Below are 18,621 nucleotides of genomic sequence, written 5' to 3'. Positions count from 1 at the left end.
TTGTGAATTATTGCTTATTTTTCAAAACACTGTAAAGTAATTAGCAATTCGTCATCTGAATCTAAAACTTGTTTGATACAAAGATGTAATCCTCAACAATAAGGAACATCTTAAAGCTCTACACTATACATATTTAATTTCGTTTGTACCTTCTATGTATTTGTGTCACATATTTAGTATGCGCATAACGACTTAAAGGGCGCATAGAGGTCATAATTATAGTAATGATTATTGTACTGAAAGTATTACAAAAGGCAGTAGCACAAAATTGTACTTTTAAACTGTAAAAGGTTGTATTTTCGTATTTTTTTATTATTATAAATAACATGGATAGAATTAACTTCCAAAACCCCAGTTTCAACATCGTTTGTTCTTGACTATAAAAGAGTTTCTGTGTGTCCTTGACTATGTGATTTCTGTTTGTGCATAAACTTGGTCTTTGTTGTCTTATTTCTTTCTTTCTTTCTTTTTTTTTTTAAAAAAAAAGACTAATGTAATCTTAATTTTTTACATATATATAAAGATTGTACAGTAGAGTACCGATTATCCAAGTTTCGATTAATCGGATTTCCGTGTTATCCGAGCTTAATCCAAACAAACAAACAAAAAAATATATATCTTTTAAAAACTAAAAACATAACGAACCCCCCCTCCCCCGACGTTGCCACATTTAAGCCAGGGAGCTTTAATTGTTGCACGTCTTGAGTATCAGTTGTTGCGCCGAAGTCACAAAAGACATATTTTATCTAACAACAGAGCAATGTGAGCTGCGGTGGGTGTTTTTTCTCGTGACTATTTGTAGGAATGGTTGGAAAAAGAGAACGTGTTGTTTTATCATTAGAAGATAAGCTTACAGCTATTAAACGATTAAATCAAATCGTAGTGAAACTATCAAAAAGGTGGCAAGTGATTAGTAGCGTGACCGTTGGTGACTGGAGAAAATGGCTAATTTCTTATGTACATATTAACAACCTTCCACCGTTGTGCCTATTTAGCCTGGGGATGAAATGTTAAATGACGGTCGAAGATCACTGCTACTCACCATCGAGAATGAGTAGGTACAGGATGACGGAAAGAAACCACATTGAATTAACTTTGAATTAAACTTTGTATTTTCATTAAAAGCTTGTGTACTATTGTTGTTGATCGTCGACTGAGTATAAACGCAAGATCACATATCTTTAAGCAGCTAAGAAGTTAACCACGAATAACTCGAACATAGCTGAGATACACGTACCTTTATACAACTGGTGTCTGGAACTGATGTCGATGCTCGTAGAATAGAATCACAGCTAAGTAACTACTGTGATATAAGTCGCAGTGGATCTCTATGTGAATACTCGATGTATGATGGTCCACCTCTGATCCTGTAGACTGATCATGGAGACTGATCTCTAAGACTGCTCCAAGCCTGATCTCAATCTCTAAAAACCATGAGGTTTTATACTAAACTTCCAGACATCCTGGAATTCATTGTCGTTGACTTTCTGTATATCTCAGCTATTGGTAAAACGTTGGTTTCACCCGAATTACATCGTGATCAAATTCTCAGACTCACAAATTTCTGCAAACTCAACGATTATACCACAGTCAAAGTGTGTCAATGTTACGATGTTACAATCTGATGACAATTCAAAAACATTACAAATACAAATTACAATAGCTTACGAACTGACGACCAAGCGTCTAGCCGTAGCGAAACATCACATACACAAAACATTGATGTCAACACATAAACACACACACACGTGTTTACGTTACATGATAACATTGAGTTTCTTAACATTCGATTAATTAAATATACTTCCTTTACCAAAAATAATATCTTTCTGAATAATATCAATGACATGTATCAACATGCCCTACCTTCAAAATGAGAGAACTCCGTTCTCGACTCAATTTCTTCCCTGAAATTGACCGTAAAAACAATTAAGTATATTCATCCATCACCCTGTATATATCTTTATATTCATTTATCACATTTAAAAGAAATCATAAAAACATTATTTATTTACATTCATTGTTTTTCTTTTTAAAAAAAAATACTTGTCAAGAGTCCTCATAAAAGTATGGGCTCCTGCCATCTGTTGAGTTATCTATATAACTATTTGTAATTGTCTAGCACATCCTGTGCTCTTGAACACACATACATATATTTTCTCGCTCTCGTTCTCGGAAACTTTCCACTGTATTCAGTCGCAAAGTCCAACTCAGTGTTTATTGTCTCCGCACATTTTCCACTAGTATCAGTGTCCATATCACTGATGCTTTCAATAAATATAATGCACTTCATTATACACTATATATGCTGTTATAAACCACTAATACACTAATGAACAACGTCTCTTGTCGTTGCGAGATTTTAGAACACAAAAATAAAATTTGAAAATATTATTCACTTCACTTATGGTAAGTTTGCTATCTGTAGAGTTAGCAACTCTGATGCACTTCCTTCCGCAAAAATGTTATGTCAGCAACGTTTCTGACACTGATCTTGAAAATCTCCACGTCTCATTCTGTTTGCCGCGTTGCTTGGATGGTTAAAGTTAACTTTGAATACGTGCTCCGCACTTTTCGTGAAAATTTCGGCAAATTGTTCACAGGATTATTACGTCGCATGGACGCATGTACACTTTTTCGTGTTTCAAGTTTGTGACTAAATGTTTATCCGTCTTTTCCGCTTCAAAATCGAGGAATTCGTGATTTGTGATACATCCCTCTTTGGTTTTGGTGCAGTGCATAGCAACAGTGTTCAAGTTACCTTGTGGTTCCTCTTTTTGCTTGAGATAGTGATCTGCATTTTGTTTTGTGCAAATAGTGTGCTTTTTAGTGTGGTTTTTATCTACTTCTGCATAGATTGGAAATAATCCGCAGTTTTCTATGTTACTAATATCGTCATATACCTTTTTCTCTACACTTTCTTCCTGTTTTTTCTTTCTACTAAATCTACGTAATTTAATAATTAAATAAATAATAATTATAGACGTCGCTAGTACTAACACTGTTAAAGATGTTAATGCAATAGCAAGTATGGTAAACTTCTTTTCCATAATACCTGTAAATATAGATAATCTAAGTGTGAAATCGCGTTTTTATTTTTCTTAAAAACTAATATAACTATATCGCGGTCTATGACTCTCTTCTGAAAAATATATTCCTACTTCCAGCATAGGCCTAGTATTAATGTTCATTAATCGTTCATTATTCTCTATAAAATGCATAATCGATGCATATTCTAAATAATGACTAGTGTTCTAATCGTTATGTAACCTATTCGGATACAAAAATGCTATCCTCGTTACACTTTTACTCGTTTGACGCTGTTATTGTCAGTTTTTTTTTCAAAGTCGTAAAATCCTACATTTTCGTGCATATTTCTGCTCTTAAATACACTTTACTGCTAGTTTTAACGTTGTTTGTAGGTACAATTATCTTTATTGATGTTCAATCTATCTTATTTTAACATTCCAACATTCTCTGTACTTAGAAATCATTCATAAAGCATCAAAAACATTGTGAATGAGAGAAAATCGTCCTCAGTGGGAGTGGCTTGTTGCTTAGACGGCGGCCATCTTCTCGTAAGTCACGCCCCTTAGCTACGAATCCTCTCTCGCAAGCGCGAGCAGCGAGCAATAGGCTCCCGTCGGTATTCCGCAAGTAGTATGTTTTAGAAAACAGAAAACTACCAAACTGAGTATTGTATCTACATGAATACTGAAGACATTCATGCACTGAATACAATAACTTATTATTATACAAATAACCCATATGCCAATTGATCATTCGATAATAATAATAAATCAATACTTCTTCTCTCATTTTAAAAAAACAATGTGAATTTAAAAATGAATTTTGACAAAATAACATGTTTACATACAACTTAACAATGATTATAGAGATGATGCATTATGATTGTATTCTATTTCCGACTATTTCTCGTCTATTATCTATGATTTTCCTACTTTTCTATTCAAACTATTTACTTCTTTTAACGACTTTTTCATACTTTTTTCGTACTTTTTAACGACTTCTTATTGTAGATTTGTAAGCTTACTTGAACTAGTTTATAACACTAGCATCTACTTTATCTATGATTTGTCTATTTATCTAGCTTTACTAATAGACAATTTTCTATTTTTCTTCTTTTCGTTTTTGTTTTCTGTAGCTTGAAGCTACTGATTTCACTAATATTCTGCTGTTATTTAACTTAGCTATTATCTATTTACACGCTTGTATCTATTCTTATCTATGATGATCTATTATCTATGCTTATTTTCTATTGCTTCTTTTTCTACCAAAACAAAGAGTTTTGCCGTATTAGTACTACGTAACCATTTTTATTCAACAATTTAATCGTTTCACCAACTCAAATAGACCAATCCTAGTTTTATCTAGGATGACTTAACCAAAGGCTTTTCAACTCACAACTACTTCATGCTGTTAGGTAAGTATCTCTACCTATTACCAATTGTTTTAAATATTAATCCGATATTCCTTTTCAGATTTTAATTGCAACTTAGATTTTTTTCAAATAAACTCCATTCTTCTTCATATCCAAAAATGTAAAACTTTTTTTTTCTCATAACCCAAGGCACATACGATATTGATTTACATACTACGCTTACTTTATTATTACTTTCTGATGATGATGATGATGATGATTATTATTATTATTATTATTATTATTATTATTATTATTATTATTATTATTATTATTCCTGATTTTGAATTTTATACTTCCGTATTGCTCTATAAAGCTTACAATACAGTACTAATAACAATATTGTTGTCAAAATTAATGATATTATTACTCCAAAAATTACATACATAATATAATCTGTTTTTAGATGTAGTTCTGGGATCGACGTGTCGACTTTCAATTTTAACAATTTTTCAGTTAAACTATTTAGCTCTTGCGTATGCAAGGTGAAATTTATTTGTCTCTCAGTCCAATTACCGATCAATTTAATATGTTTATTCTGAATCTGAATTATCCGTTTGGATGGAATGACCAGCTCTCCAATTATTATGTTATCAAATTTATCATAGTTTATGAAATTTGATTTAGCTTCAGTTTGATCAAGTTTTGTTGAAGTAATTTCTTGATGTACACCCACTTTTGTCATGTACGCTTCTTCAATAGAAGAATACATCACACCAGCGTGTGTATATCTGAATATCACATTCCCCAAAAATTTCTCAGAATTCTGCTGGCATCCTTCTAGAGAATTATTTAAAACGATATTATTCAAACATTTCGATTCACGATCCATAGTTATGCTTTCACAAAAATATAGAAAACTTTTAAATTCGCATTTACTTTTATCCAATGAATGAAATTTACCTTCAGCCAAATAGACTGCTTCCGGTAATTCATAAAATATTCTTGTCTTATTTATTAAGTAGCCCATTGATGTTACGTCATACATTATTGAGATACTAGTATCATATATTATCGGAGTCTTTATTATTAAATCAACATTATTTTCTTCGTAATGGTATTTCACTAAATATATGCTAGACATTTGGTAAAACATCCCAATGTCTGACCTATAAATAGTATTTTTCAATACGTCATGAAGACTAATTAACCTTTTAACATCAGCATTAGATAATATATAATATGTTAACTGATTATTTAAAATGCTATTTACTATTTTATTCACTCTGTCCTGCACAAGATGAGCAAACAAGTTTGCCATAATCTTGCGTTGGGATTGATGTAAATAACAGTATAGCTCCTGAATTTTATTTTTAAAGTCTTGCAACACATGTTGCACTTTTACGACAATCCCGTGGACTACTGTTATCTCATTATTAAATGATTCTTTTAGATTTTTAATTTCATTAGTTAATACATTCTCATGTTTACTTAACTTATCAATAGACTGAGACAACTGTTTATTATGTATTAAATTATACGTCGATAAACCAATGGACGACAATCCCAATAACCACGAAAATATAAATCTTTTATTTCTGTGATTATTATTACACCTCGTTCTACCATTTTCATAGACAAAATGGCAGGGCAACAAATTTACTATATTCTGTCTAAACTCTCTCTCTTTTACTGAATAGTCATTAAGAATCTCGTAGGCGTCAGTACATTTGTCGTGTACTGGCACTGATTCTTGGAAATTTAAATGCATTTTGACGGTCGTAAATACCATGTTCGTAGCATGAACAGCATAAGCATTCTGTGTCAATGCTAGTCCAATATCTGATAATGTTATTTGTTGATGTTCTTCTTCAGCTACCCCAATACTAATCAATAGTACTAGACAAACGACAATCTTGAACATGATGATAACTGTAAACAATTAAAACTTAGAATTACTATTCTGAATTTACTTATTTATTTTTATTATTTCGATATATCTTATTTATTTAATACTTATGTTTTATTTATTTAGTTTACTTTTGTATGTGTACCTTGGATTATTTAACAACTTAACCATATTTACTAGATATCTCTAATTTAAAAAAAAAATTCTCTAATTTCCTATTCACTTTACGCTCTGTAAACAATATATTTTTACCAGTTAAGGGATTTTCAGATGGAAATCAACATTTACTTTGATTTCGGGACACGGACGTTTGTTGATAAACAGCGGTCCACCTCGCTGTTTCACTGATAAAAACATGTTGTATACAGATACCTAACAAAAAAAAATAACTTGTATACTAAAACTTATTCATATTTTGTAGTTGCAAAAACTTTTTTTTTTCGTGATGTAGTCCTTTGAGTTTAAAAATCTCTTGGTTTTCCACGCGTTGTTTTTTTTTCTTTTTAGACATCACTGTCCAAATCCGACTCTTCTTCTTGTCTATCCGAATCTTCCTCATTTGCACTTACAAATGGCTTTAAACGTCTTATGTCAACGGAATCCGTTTTCTCTTGTCCTTTCTTAGTCTCATATTTCACCTTATATGAGTTATTATTCAACTTTTGCACTATTACTCCTCGAGTGTTATATCGCTTTCCAAAACAAGCTGGAATGCCTGCTCTTGGCATTTCACGAATCCAAACTTTTTGTCCTACGTCGAAGTTCGGTTGAGAGAACTTCTTCTCAATCTGCTTCTTTTGGGATTTAAACCGCTTCTGCAAATTCTGGTACGCAACCTTCCTTGCTTCCTTTACATTCCTTATTCGCTCTTCGTTTTCTACATACTCACAAGGTATGTCCAGATCCTGTACCAAGAACGTTCTGGGTTCACGCCCTGTAAGCAAATAATATGGCGAGTGTTTTGTTCCGTCATGAATCTGTGTATTCATGGTAAACACTATTGAAGGTAAGATCTCGTCCCAGTTTGTAAACTCACGGTCTATATAGTGCTTCATAATCTGTTGGATTGACCCTATAGCTCTTTCCGATGTTCCGATATTATAGTGGGCATCTGTATTGGCAAAATTCAACCGCATACCAAACCGTTCAGCCATCTCTTCCATCACTCGGCTTCGGTGTGTACTGTGCCGGTCCATCGCAAGAATTTCAGGAATCCCATGTTTTGTTATTAATTCTTCAAAAATTGCTTCTGCTATAATTTCTGAAGTTATAGCAGGAACTGCTCTTGCAATTACGTATCGAGTGGCACTGTCAACGAATACAATAACATATTTATTCCTGTGATTTTTCGATCTTTTAAACGGCCCAATCTCATCCATAGTTACATGCTGGAATGGCATATAACTAGGATATGTTTGTGGATGCAGTGGTGTCCTACCAGCTTTACGTTTCTGAATTTGGCAACTGATGCACTGGCTGACCTTCTCTTGGAAAAATCTTTTCATATTTGGGAAATAGATGGATTTCAATGCTCGATTATAGCACTTCGTGTAGGAATAATGTCCTCCTCCGTATATCGAACAATGCAAGTTTTTGAAAACTTGTTCCCTCAAAGAAAAAGGAATGCATAATAGAAATTTCTTTCCATTAGCCATCTTTTGAGTTCTGAAAAGTTTTCCGTCCTTAATTTCATACCAGCGTGCTTGCTTTTCCGCTTTTTCATCTGCTTCTTCCGGATGTTCTATTGCCTTCATTATTGACCCGAAGAAAGAATCTTTCCTCTGCAACTCAGCTACGTCTACATCCTCGTCGAACGTGATGTTGACTTCGAGGTCTTTTGTCTTTACTGGTAACGCATCTAAATCGATGTCTTCATCGGTTGGTTGGATGTTCGTGTTTCTTGATAATACATCGCTAGGATTTTTCTCTCCTGGACAATGCACTGGCGTGTACTGATATTGTGCCATCTCTAAACTGTACCTTAACAGTTTCGGTGATAATTTTGGCGTTGTTTGAAGGTATTTTATACATCTGCAATCAGTGTATAACTCGAATTCTTTATTGTACAAATAGTAGTTGAATGCTTTAAAGGCACTCACCACGGCCAAAATTTCTAGCTCCACTATATGTCTTCTTGTTTCGTTTGGTCTTAACACTCTGCTATAATATGCTATAGGTGTCCACTCTCCATTCAATTGCTTTTGCATAAGTACAGCCCCTATTGATTTTGTAGATGCATCCGTATATACCCTTGTTTCCAGATTTTCACGGAAAGGCGCTAATAAAGGTGCATTCATCAACGCTTCCTTTAATTTCTCAAAACTAAGTTGGTGTTTTCCGTCCACACAAATTTATGGTTTTTCCTTAATAATTGTTGGAAATTAGATGACATTTCCGCGTAGTTTCTACAAAACTTCCGCACATAATTAGTCAACCCAAGGAATGACTTAAGCTCTTTCGCGCTTGTGGGTGGCTTACAAGCCTTTATTGCCTGAATCACTTTAGGACTTATTTCGTAACCAGCTTCGCTCACGATGTGACCTAATGCCATTACTTTTTCTTCCATGAAGTGACATTTTTCTACTGATAACTTTAAGCCATATTTCCTTAGTCTTTGAAAAACTGAGTGTAATACAGATACCATCTTCTCCTGATTGTTTACATATAGGAATACGTCATCCATGTAATATGACACCGCCTCCGGATGAACGTTAGCTAATGTCATTGCCATGATTTTTGTATATATGGCGGGCGATTGAATGTAACCCATTGGGAGTTTAGAGTATTGATACGCCCCTACGCCAGGAATATTGAATGCTGTATACTTCCTAGATTCCTTAGAAATTGATACCGTATGATAAGCACTCTTAATGTCCAACACACTAAAGAATTTGTGACCACCCATACATGTTAAGATCTGATGTATAGGCGGCAACGCCACGGAATGGAACTTTACGTGCCGATTCAGCAATCTACAATCCAAACAGGCTCTAATAGATCCATTTGGCTTCTTTACGAACAGCATCGGTGAGTTATACGAGCTATTACTCTCCTCGATGATGTTTTGTTCGAGTAAAATGTTTATCTGTTCTTTAACTTTATCTTTCATAGCTATAGGTATTGGATACTGTTGACGTCGAAACGGAACTTCCGTTTCCAACTCTATCTTATGTTCTACTCCCTTGACTCTTCCTAATTCGTTTTCTCGCCACGCAAAAACATCTGCGTAATCGTAACATAACTTCTCTAATTTCTTTTTAATTTCTGGTTTAGTCTTATCGCCAAATTTTAAACGTGATTTATCGTAGTTTTTTCTCGCATCTAAAACCTCTTCAATTTCCTCCTCTGTTAATCCTTCCTGTCTTAATTCCGATTCACTCATGCATGCTTCTGCATCTCCAATTTTTAAATTTCTCGTCAACATGATCGTCTTATTTGACGGATTGATTACTTCTAAACACCTATTTTCTTTCGACAATATTGCTCTAGGTACAAATATGTTATATTGAGACTCTAACAATTTATCTGGCTCTAACAAAAATTCGTTGTTTGCCCAAGAGTTAACTAGGTTAACTTCAACAGTTGTCCTAGTTCTTGGTAACAACTTTATTCTATGTCCCAGAACCCATTTCGGCTTTAAACTTGTTTTTATGCTAATTGCTATATTATCAGAAACTGTTCTGGTTTCTTGATCATTTCTACAAATTTTGATCGGTTTCCCGAACCTTTGAACTATAATTTTACCAGCTCTATAATCAATTCGACAATTCTGTGTTTGCAAAAAATCATTCCCAATCAACATTTGATATGGGAAATCTTTTATTATCCGAAATTCTTGGTGAAAAGTTTGATTTGAAATTTTGAACTTGATTACAGCTAATTTATTAATTACAAGAGTGTTTTGCGTCATGCCTTTGATCTTAGTTTGTCGTGGGATTATTTTTGCACTCGGTGGCACTAATTTCTCATTAATAATCGAAATTTGCGACCCACTATCGAGTAACGCTTTAATCTGTCTATCATCGATTTCTAATGGTAAATATACCATATTATTATCTAAATTAACTGAGGCAATTATCTCTCTTGTTCGTACATTTCGATTGCCTGTAAATGCGCCTCGCCCATTTACAGATGTGTTCCGTTTAAATTACTCGGACCTGGTGTTTGATAGTAAGTAGTACCATTTACTTGTGCTGGTACCACTTGCACAAATCTCTGCTGATTCGGATTTTCAAAATTATAAGATTGGTGACAACACGAATTCTGACAATTTCCTTGCCAGTTTCCTTGTTGACCACGTCCTCTATTATTTCTCCAATAATTACCTCTATTACCACGCTTATTGTAATAACCATTATTACCTCTATTGTTGTTTTGACTCCGGTTACTATTACTATACCAATTCTTATTCTTATTTCCACGGTAATGATTTCGGTTACTACCTCTATTCTGCCTATTATTTCTATAATACTGATTTTTCCCTTGTTTTCTAGCGTTATTCTCTTGTTTCTCTTCGTCTTGTGTTTTTGCCGATAATGCAAGCTGTAATTTGTCTATCTTCTTTTCTAATTCCGCGATTTGTGTAATACTCTGAGGCTCTTGTTTGATCTTACTCTCTTCTTTATGTTTTCTTACAACTACGTGATCTGAATCAGATCCACTCTCGTCATCTTCTACTTGCTCCCTAATTTTCTTAACAAGATCTTTAATTGTAACTTTACCGGATTCTTTTTTCACACGTTTTGCTATTTTACACTTATTCTTTTCTATCTTTTGCAAATCCTCAACGAATTTGTCTAGGCTAGAATATTCTCGCGTTCCTACTTTTTCCATATAGTATGGATGTAATCCTCCAACTATAATTCCTATCTTCTTAATATCGGTCATGTTCGAATCCAGTCTTTCACACAGAACGAGCATGTCATATACATAATTGATGACAGCCTCGTCTTCATGCTGTAACCGTTCCTTAATTTTATCTTCGATATCTATTGTTACATTAGATTTCGTAAACTCTTCTACTATTTCTGATTGCAATTCTTTATACTGTATTTCTGCCGTGTTTTTCCGTTTCAGGAACAATTTAATCCATTGCCTCCCTACTCCTTTGAAAATATTAGGCAGTAATTCCTTTCTTTTGCTTTCGGCGATACCTGCCATTTGACAAGCATCGTCGAATTCATCGAAAAACGACACGATGTCATTATCGTTCTTGAAATCGAATTTAGGCAGTTTGTTAATAGCTGCATAAAACGTAATGTTAGACGCCATCGTAAAATTCTTATTTTCACTATTTATTAATTTCGGATCTAAATTTATGATTGAAGGAAAGTCTTCCGATACGGATTTAGTTACCGGACTACTTGGGAAGTTAAAAACTGGTTCCTTACTCAAAACAATTTTAGGACTCGCGACTTTGTCCTGACTACAAGATGTATTTCGTCTTTCCGGTGTCCTCACACCAAATAAATTATGGACATCAATATTTATTCCCTTACTCGCTTTCTGTGCTCTAGTTAACACAGTGTTTTCATTTATCTATACTTAATTAAACTTTTAATTACGAAGTGAGGGTGGGTGGTGAGGGTTAACGTATTACTTATTCTACTTGAGTCAATTGCCTTAGTCATTCGAGATCCGAACCAAATCTCGTATTCAAGTGGTGAACGATCATAATACAAAATCTTAACATACTAAATAACTTAAATATAAACCGGACTTAACCATAACCTATTAAAATGTATTCTTAAAACTAAAATTATTTCGTTTCGGGATTCGAATCATAGCTATTTTCACCATAACACTGGTGAGAGCTACTGTTAGCACTGTTTGGGGATCGAACCAAAATATCTCCACCATAAAACTACCCTAGGATCGCTACAAAAACCAGCATCTCTACCATAACAACCTTCCACCGTCGTGCCTATTTAGCCTGGGGATGAAATGTTAAATGACGGTCGAAGATCGCTGCTACTCACCATCGAGAATGAGTAGGTACAGGATGACGGAAAGAAACCACATTGAATTAACTTTGAATTAAACTTTGTATTTTCATTAAAAGCTTGTGTACTATTGTTGTTGATCGTCGACTGAGTATAAACGCAAGATCACATATCTTTAAGCAGCTAAGAAGTTAACCACGAATAACTCGAACATAGCTGAGATACACGTACCTTTATACAACTGGTGTCTGGAACTGATGTCGATGCTCGTAGAATAGAATCACAGCTAAGTAACTACTGTGATATAAGTCGCAGTGGATCTCTATGTGAATACTCGATGTATGATGGTCCACCTCTGATCCTGTAGACTGATCATGGAGACTGATCTCTAAGACTGCTCCAAGCCTGATCTCAATCTCTAAAAACCATGAGGTTTTATACTAAACTTCCAGACATCCTGGAATTCATTGTCGTTGACTTTCTGTATATCTCAGCTATTGGTAAAACGTTGGTTTCACCCGAATTACATCGTGATCAAATTCTCAGACTCACAAATTTCTGCAAACTCAACGATTATACCACAGTCAAAGTGTGTCAATGTTACGATGTTACAATCTGATGACAATTCAAAAACATTACAAATACAAATTACAATAGCTTACGAACTGACGACCAAGCGTCTAGCCGTAGCGAAACATCACATACACAAAACATTGATGTCAACACATAAACACACACACACGTGTTTACGTTACATGATAACATTGAGTTTCTTAACATTCGATTAATTAAATATACTTCCTTTACCAAAAATAATATCTTTCTGAATAATATCAATGACATGTATCAACAATATGTAGGTACTGTACTGTATGTCGAATAAAAATAATAAATACAGTGGAATAATAAAGAGAAATAATCAATAATCAATAATAATATATACTGTACATTTTTTTTTAATGAATACATCCATATTAACCGAATTTTTGCTTATCCAAGTTAGATCCGGTCCACATTAGCTCGGATAATCTGAACTCTACTGTATATATTATATAAAAAGATTCTATATATATTTAAGAACGTAGAAATATTATCTGTGGCTGTTTTACGCCGATATCATGAACAACTGTGTATATATATACTCGTATCATGCATTTCTATAGCGATTTAAAGCTCACAATTAAGTACTTGTCCTTTAAAGATATAGATTCTCTTTGATTCGAGTACGCATCCATGTATTTGGTCACTTTTAAATGAAAGTTTTTCATGAAACTAATTTCGAAAGTGTAACACGCAGTTTTCAGGCTTCGAAGACTAACTCCTTTCCCCAACATAGGGGCATTATTACCTAACGAGAACCATAACTTATTTGTACATTAACATATTTCAATGGGAGTTAAGCTGTAGTCTATACTAAACGAAAATAAATAAATCGTGGTAAAAGCGAAAGAAAAATGACTTGAATCCCTCAAATGACTTGAATTTTACCATCAAAACGAATTATTTCGAAAGGAGTATCGGTTGCGTGATATATTTCAGCCTACTGATGTAGTGTAGTATGGTATTTTTCAATGTAACGTTTTGTTCTTTTAACGTATTTGTTTCAGATGCGATCGATGTTAACCTATTTGGAAGCAGCAAGGTACAAAGTTCAGAGCGCTTTGGCAGAAGTCGATGGACGAACTCGCTCCAGTCATCCACTTGCTCCTCACATACAAGTGACAAGGGACAGGCAGGGATTACAACAAAGTATATTAAAGGTTAGTTATTTTGCCTTATTACGTCACGGAGGTTATGCTGTTCAATGTATTTAATTGTCAACTTAGGTTCTGTCAGCACGTGAGAAAATACTTTCAATAACCTATGCCAGGATTCAATAAGGCTTAATTAACCCTTAGAAACGGCGACACCAGACAGCGTTTTTGATGTTCGTTGTAGGAGATTTCCCCAGGACAAGTTCCACTACACTATTATAAATATCTCTGGTTGCAGTGTTCATAAAAGAACACTTAATTTAGAGGAAATTGATCAGGCTTTATAAGGTATTTGATCGTGGTCATTCATGAAAGCTCAATACATGATCCTTAAAAGTAAAGATTCAAACACAGCAAAAAAGATATTTGTGATAAGTTCTCATATACTGATTGCATGATGCAAGGAAGAATCTTACACAAAAATATTGAGTAAAAGATAAATAATGTATTTAATAATCCCCAAAAGAGTCATGGTGGGCGTTAACACGATGTAATTTTAGTATGCTTTCCTGTAAAGATTTTGGGCACTTTAAAATTTGGTTTAGATTTAAAATGATAGGAAGATAATGCCAATTAATGAACAAGGAAAGGAACAATACGAGGAAATTGTATAAAATTCAGTTTTTACACTTGAATATATTTGTTTCTTCTTGTGCCTTGAGTTTTTTTTTTTTTTTTTTTTTTTGTGTGAGATATGAAGATTTTTTTCCTTCAATGCTTCGGTAGACTATATTTTATGTTTGCTGTTTCTCAAGTATTTAGAGAAGCCTGAAATTGGAGTAATATTGTGCTTGACATCTCTTTCATGCTCTTATAACTCACAAGAACAAAAATCATGAGTAACCAAATAAAATTTTGTCATTTAATCTTTTTAAGTAAACAATTGTATTGATTTAATTTATTTACAATATTAAAGTACAGGATGCTTTTTTACTTGTGCTATAAATTTCGAAAATTATAATGTTCATTAATAATATTTTAATTAGTGATTACTGCCTTGGTTTCACTACTCACCGAAATTGTTTAACTATATATTTATGTGTATTGGTTATTAATTATGATCAGTTATTCTAACATGAAATTCTTAAATGCAATTCCATCAGGTTCCTCAGTGGGTGAGACAGGAAAGTTTTGACCAGCTGGGTGTGGGAGGAGATTCTCCTGATTGGACAGACCGTGGAGCAGCCGATGGAAATTCCGTCCAGCCTGATAGTGATTTCGGTAAGCATTTAAAGATACACATTGCAGTGAGCCATATTGTTAGCGTAGGAAATAACTTGTGTTTTTGCTTGTACAAACGAACAGGTGAAGTGTTGTAAATGCATCTTAGTGAAGTGAAGGAAATATGATAGTATCAATCATTGCATTAATCACAAAAATGTAGTTTTCGTCAACCATTAACAAATACGGCAATTTATGATGCCTCATCGATCAAATCAATGAATCAAACTAGGAAATACATACTGAAGTCCTAAATACTGTTACGTCATTGCAATAAATGCATTTACTGTATAAAGGTGTGAATTCCTGTATAATTTTAGATTCCTTTGTAAAATTTGTCATTTGTTTGTTGTATTTGTTAGCAGTGGTTTCGTAGTTTTAATGAAGATTTTCCCCAATAGTTTGGTGAATTGTACTAGGCGCATGTCAAAAAATAGTCGATATTTTTTTTTTACGTCGGGGTTGGCAACACTTACGAAGTGAGTATGCCCTAGTATTCTGTACTTGCAACAGATATAGAATCGTCCGAATGAAGTTGCGCACGTGCTAGCAGCAGTAAGGTGAAATGGCTGCCGTAATAAAAAAATTCTGCAAAATGTGAAGTGAGATCTGTCATACGATTTCTGAACACCAAAGGACAGAATGCAGCTGAATTGTGTGTTGTTTACGGACCGATAGTATGGAGTGCAGGAAAGGACAGGTAATGATGCAGAGAGTTTCGAGAAGGGCGTTGAAATGTTCATGACGGTGCGTATTAGAAGACCCGGTGTTCTAACGGACGGTCTAGTGGAACGCGTCAACGAGAAAGTAGCGCATAACTAAGCTCGCCAAAGCTTCCATTTCTTCGAGGACAGTGCATCGAATTATGATAATAAGCTGGGTTATCACAAACTGTGTGCGAGATGGACGCCAAAAATGCTGACAGATGTTTACAAAGAGCAAAAAATAACAGTTGTACATGGAATTTTGATTCGCTGCGGAAAGGATGGGGATGACCTCTTTTCTTACATAGTGACAGGGAATAAAACCTGGATATAGTATGCCACTGGGGAGTCGAAGCAACAGTCAATGCAATGGCGGCACTGATTCTAAAGCGAAGAAGTTCAAACGAACACCACCAGTTCACAAAATCATGGTAACCGTGTTTTGGATTCAAAAGAATGTGATATTTGTGAAATTCTTGGAACCAGGACGAACAATTGCAGCAGATATGTATTGCCTGCGACGTACCATCCAGAATTCGGTGGAGAGGAATGCTACGCTCTGGAATTCTTCTGATCCATGATAACGCCCGCCCACGCACTGCTGATACAATTTCCATAGAATCATTCAATCATTCCTCTTACATCCCTGATGTTGTCCCTGCGATTTCTTTCTTTTTATTCACATTAAAAAGTGACTTGCATTGATGCGCTTCAACGACAGTTAAATGCCAAGCCATCAACTCTGGACTGGTTGCACTCTCAAGAGGCAGATTTTTGCGCAGAGGATACGCGGAAGTTTGCGTCACGATACCGGAAAGTTTGGAGGTTCATAGTGACTATGTCAAAAAATAGTCAAGGTATGTACTTGTATATCAATCATAAGAACTATAATTTGGTTTCCATTTGACATGCGCCTCATATGTTGTTTGTTGTCTTTCAAGTGTTTAGAGAAGCCTGAAACTGAAAGATTATCGTGTTTGACATTTGTTTCATGCTCTTATCATAATAACCCTTATATTATATTCAGGATGACTTTAGATTGCGTTTAATAATCTACTTTTGTTCAAAGCTTGGTGTAAGTTTCAAAGAAGTTTGATTAATCTCATACTAGATTGCTAGATCAAATGTAAGGCATCCTCGTCCTGTTAACCTCCTTCATCCAAGTTGCCCGTGTTCCACAAAGAGGTTAAATTGAAAGAAACTATTTGTGGATCAAATAAATCTATGAAGATTATCAATGCAGATGCACACGACATATAAAAAAATAAATAGTTCGAAGTAAAGTGTGGTCTCAAATTGTTCTATTCAGATTTGTTGTGGAACTCATAAGTAGGAAGACTAGAAACATATTTGTGTTCGTGGATAACTTAATTGTTTGAGGAGAAACCTAATCGAAGGAAAGAACGTGACTTCTATTTGAACCAAGAGCAAAAGGAAACTTTATTGAAGAAACGAATACTAACAAAACAAACAAATAAAATTATTCGGGAAGCCATTGAAGATAACAGAAACTTTTAAATGTTTGGTCGATTGAGAGATAATAGGAAGAGGGAGTTTTTATCAAACATCTTGTATACTACTTCCTACTCATAATAACTTACATTGCAGAAACGTGGATAAAGAAAGAAAAAAAAAGTGCAGCAGGATCCAATCAATGGAGATGAAATTCCTAAACATTTTCGGAAACACAAGAAAAATCGAATAAGAAATAAAAATACCAGAATATTCTCAAAGGCAATGTCGGAGTTGAAAACGCTGAGCATGTATGATGAATGCAAGAACGGTTTTACTTGAAAATTTCTATTCATGGAAATGGCAAGAAAAGGCCACAAGGAAGACCAAGGAACAGATGGCAGGATGAAGTACAAAAGAGTATGGGATGAAGGGAAGTAAGATGGAGAAAAAGTCGAAGATGGACAATGGTGGAGAAAAAGGAATTATCAAAGAGACCACGTGTACATTTAGACCCGGCAGAATTCTGGAATCGTGAATTAATGATGATGATGAACCTATTAAAATCATATAGAAGTCTACAGATGTTAAATTTATGTTTGTAAAATAATTTTCTTAAACTCATTTTTCAAAACAGAAGTACCAAGATTCGTACTGAAGTCATTTGATTCACGGATTTACTAAAATGGCTTCCAAGAAAGAGATAAAAGAAGTACAATGAATAGATATAAACACAGCTTAATATGTGGTTTTGGATCGTTGGGCGACATGCTCGAAGCATGCAATACAAGCTTTTTAAAGTTTGAGCTAAATGATGAAACAAGGGTTCAGGTAGAAACGCTGTAATGATTTCTTATTTTGCCTTTTATCGGCTATTTGGTGTTTGTGGTGGAATATGTCCAAATCCTGTCCATGGAAGTGTATTGCTGTGCTTGAAGGAAAAGTTTTGCGACGTTTCTTATTATAATTTAACCTGATTTAACCTAGCAGGTACATTTCGATTATGTATTTTCATCCACGACAATATATTAGCAGCTTTTACTTATTTGGTAACCTACTTTCCCTTCAGAACTAAAAATATGGATCAAATGAATTTGTTCTTTTTAAATTATTTGGTCTAGGAATTAATTCGTGCGGTTTTACAAAAGATGGCGTAACTAGCTTATTGTCCCATAGTTTCGTTGATCCAAACATGCGTTGAAAACTACTGTCATTGAGCATCTTGTTTAGTATATGTCAGTTGCTTGAAGCGGAAACA

At 34.3% G+C, this 18,621-nt stretch overlaps 1 protein-coding gene across 1 annotated transcript in view; it reads left to right on the top strand.

The window, feature by feature from the left end:
- The window catches only part of Nost (Nostrin), a 315,536-nt gene that overhangs the window by 287,837 nt on the left and 9,078 nt on the right, over window positions 1-18,621 (top strand). Inside the window, exons 10-11 of the mRNA XM_081737150.1 lie at window positions 13,840-13,992; window positions 15,090-15,207. Coding sequence (XP_081593276.1) covers window positions 13,840-13,992; window positions 15,090-15,207 — 271 coding nt within the window. The remainder of the gene's footprint in view (window positions 1-13,839; window positions 13,993-15,089; window positions 15,208-18,621) is intronic.

This window comes from Thermobia domestica, chromosome 13 (genome assembly GCF_964235325.1).
Source record: "Thermobia domestica chromosome 13, izTheDome1.hap1.1, whole genome shotgun sequence".
NCBI lineage: Eukaryota > Metazoa > Arthropoda > Insecta > Zygentoma > Lepismatidae > Thermobia > Thermobia domestica.
The sequence above is the reverse complement of the archived record's forward strand: the minus strand, read 5'-3'. Positions and strand labels throughout refer to the sequence as shown.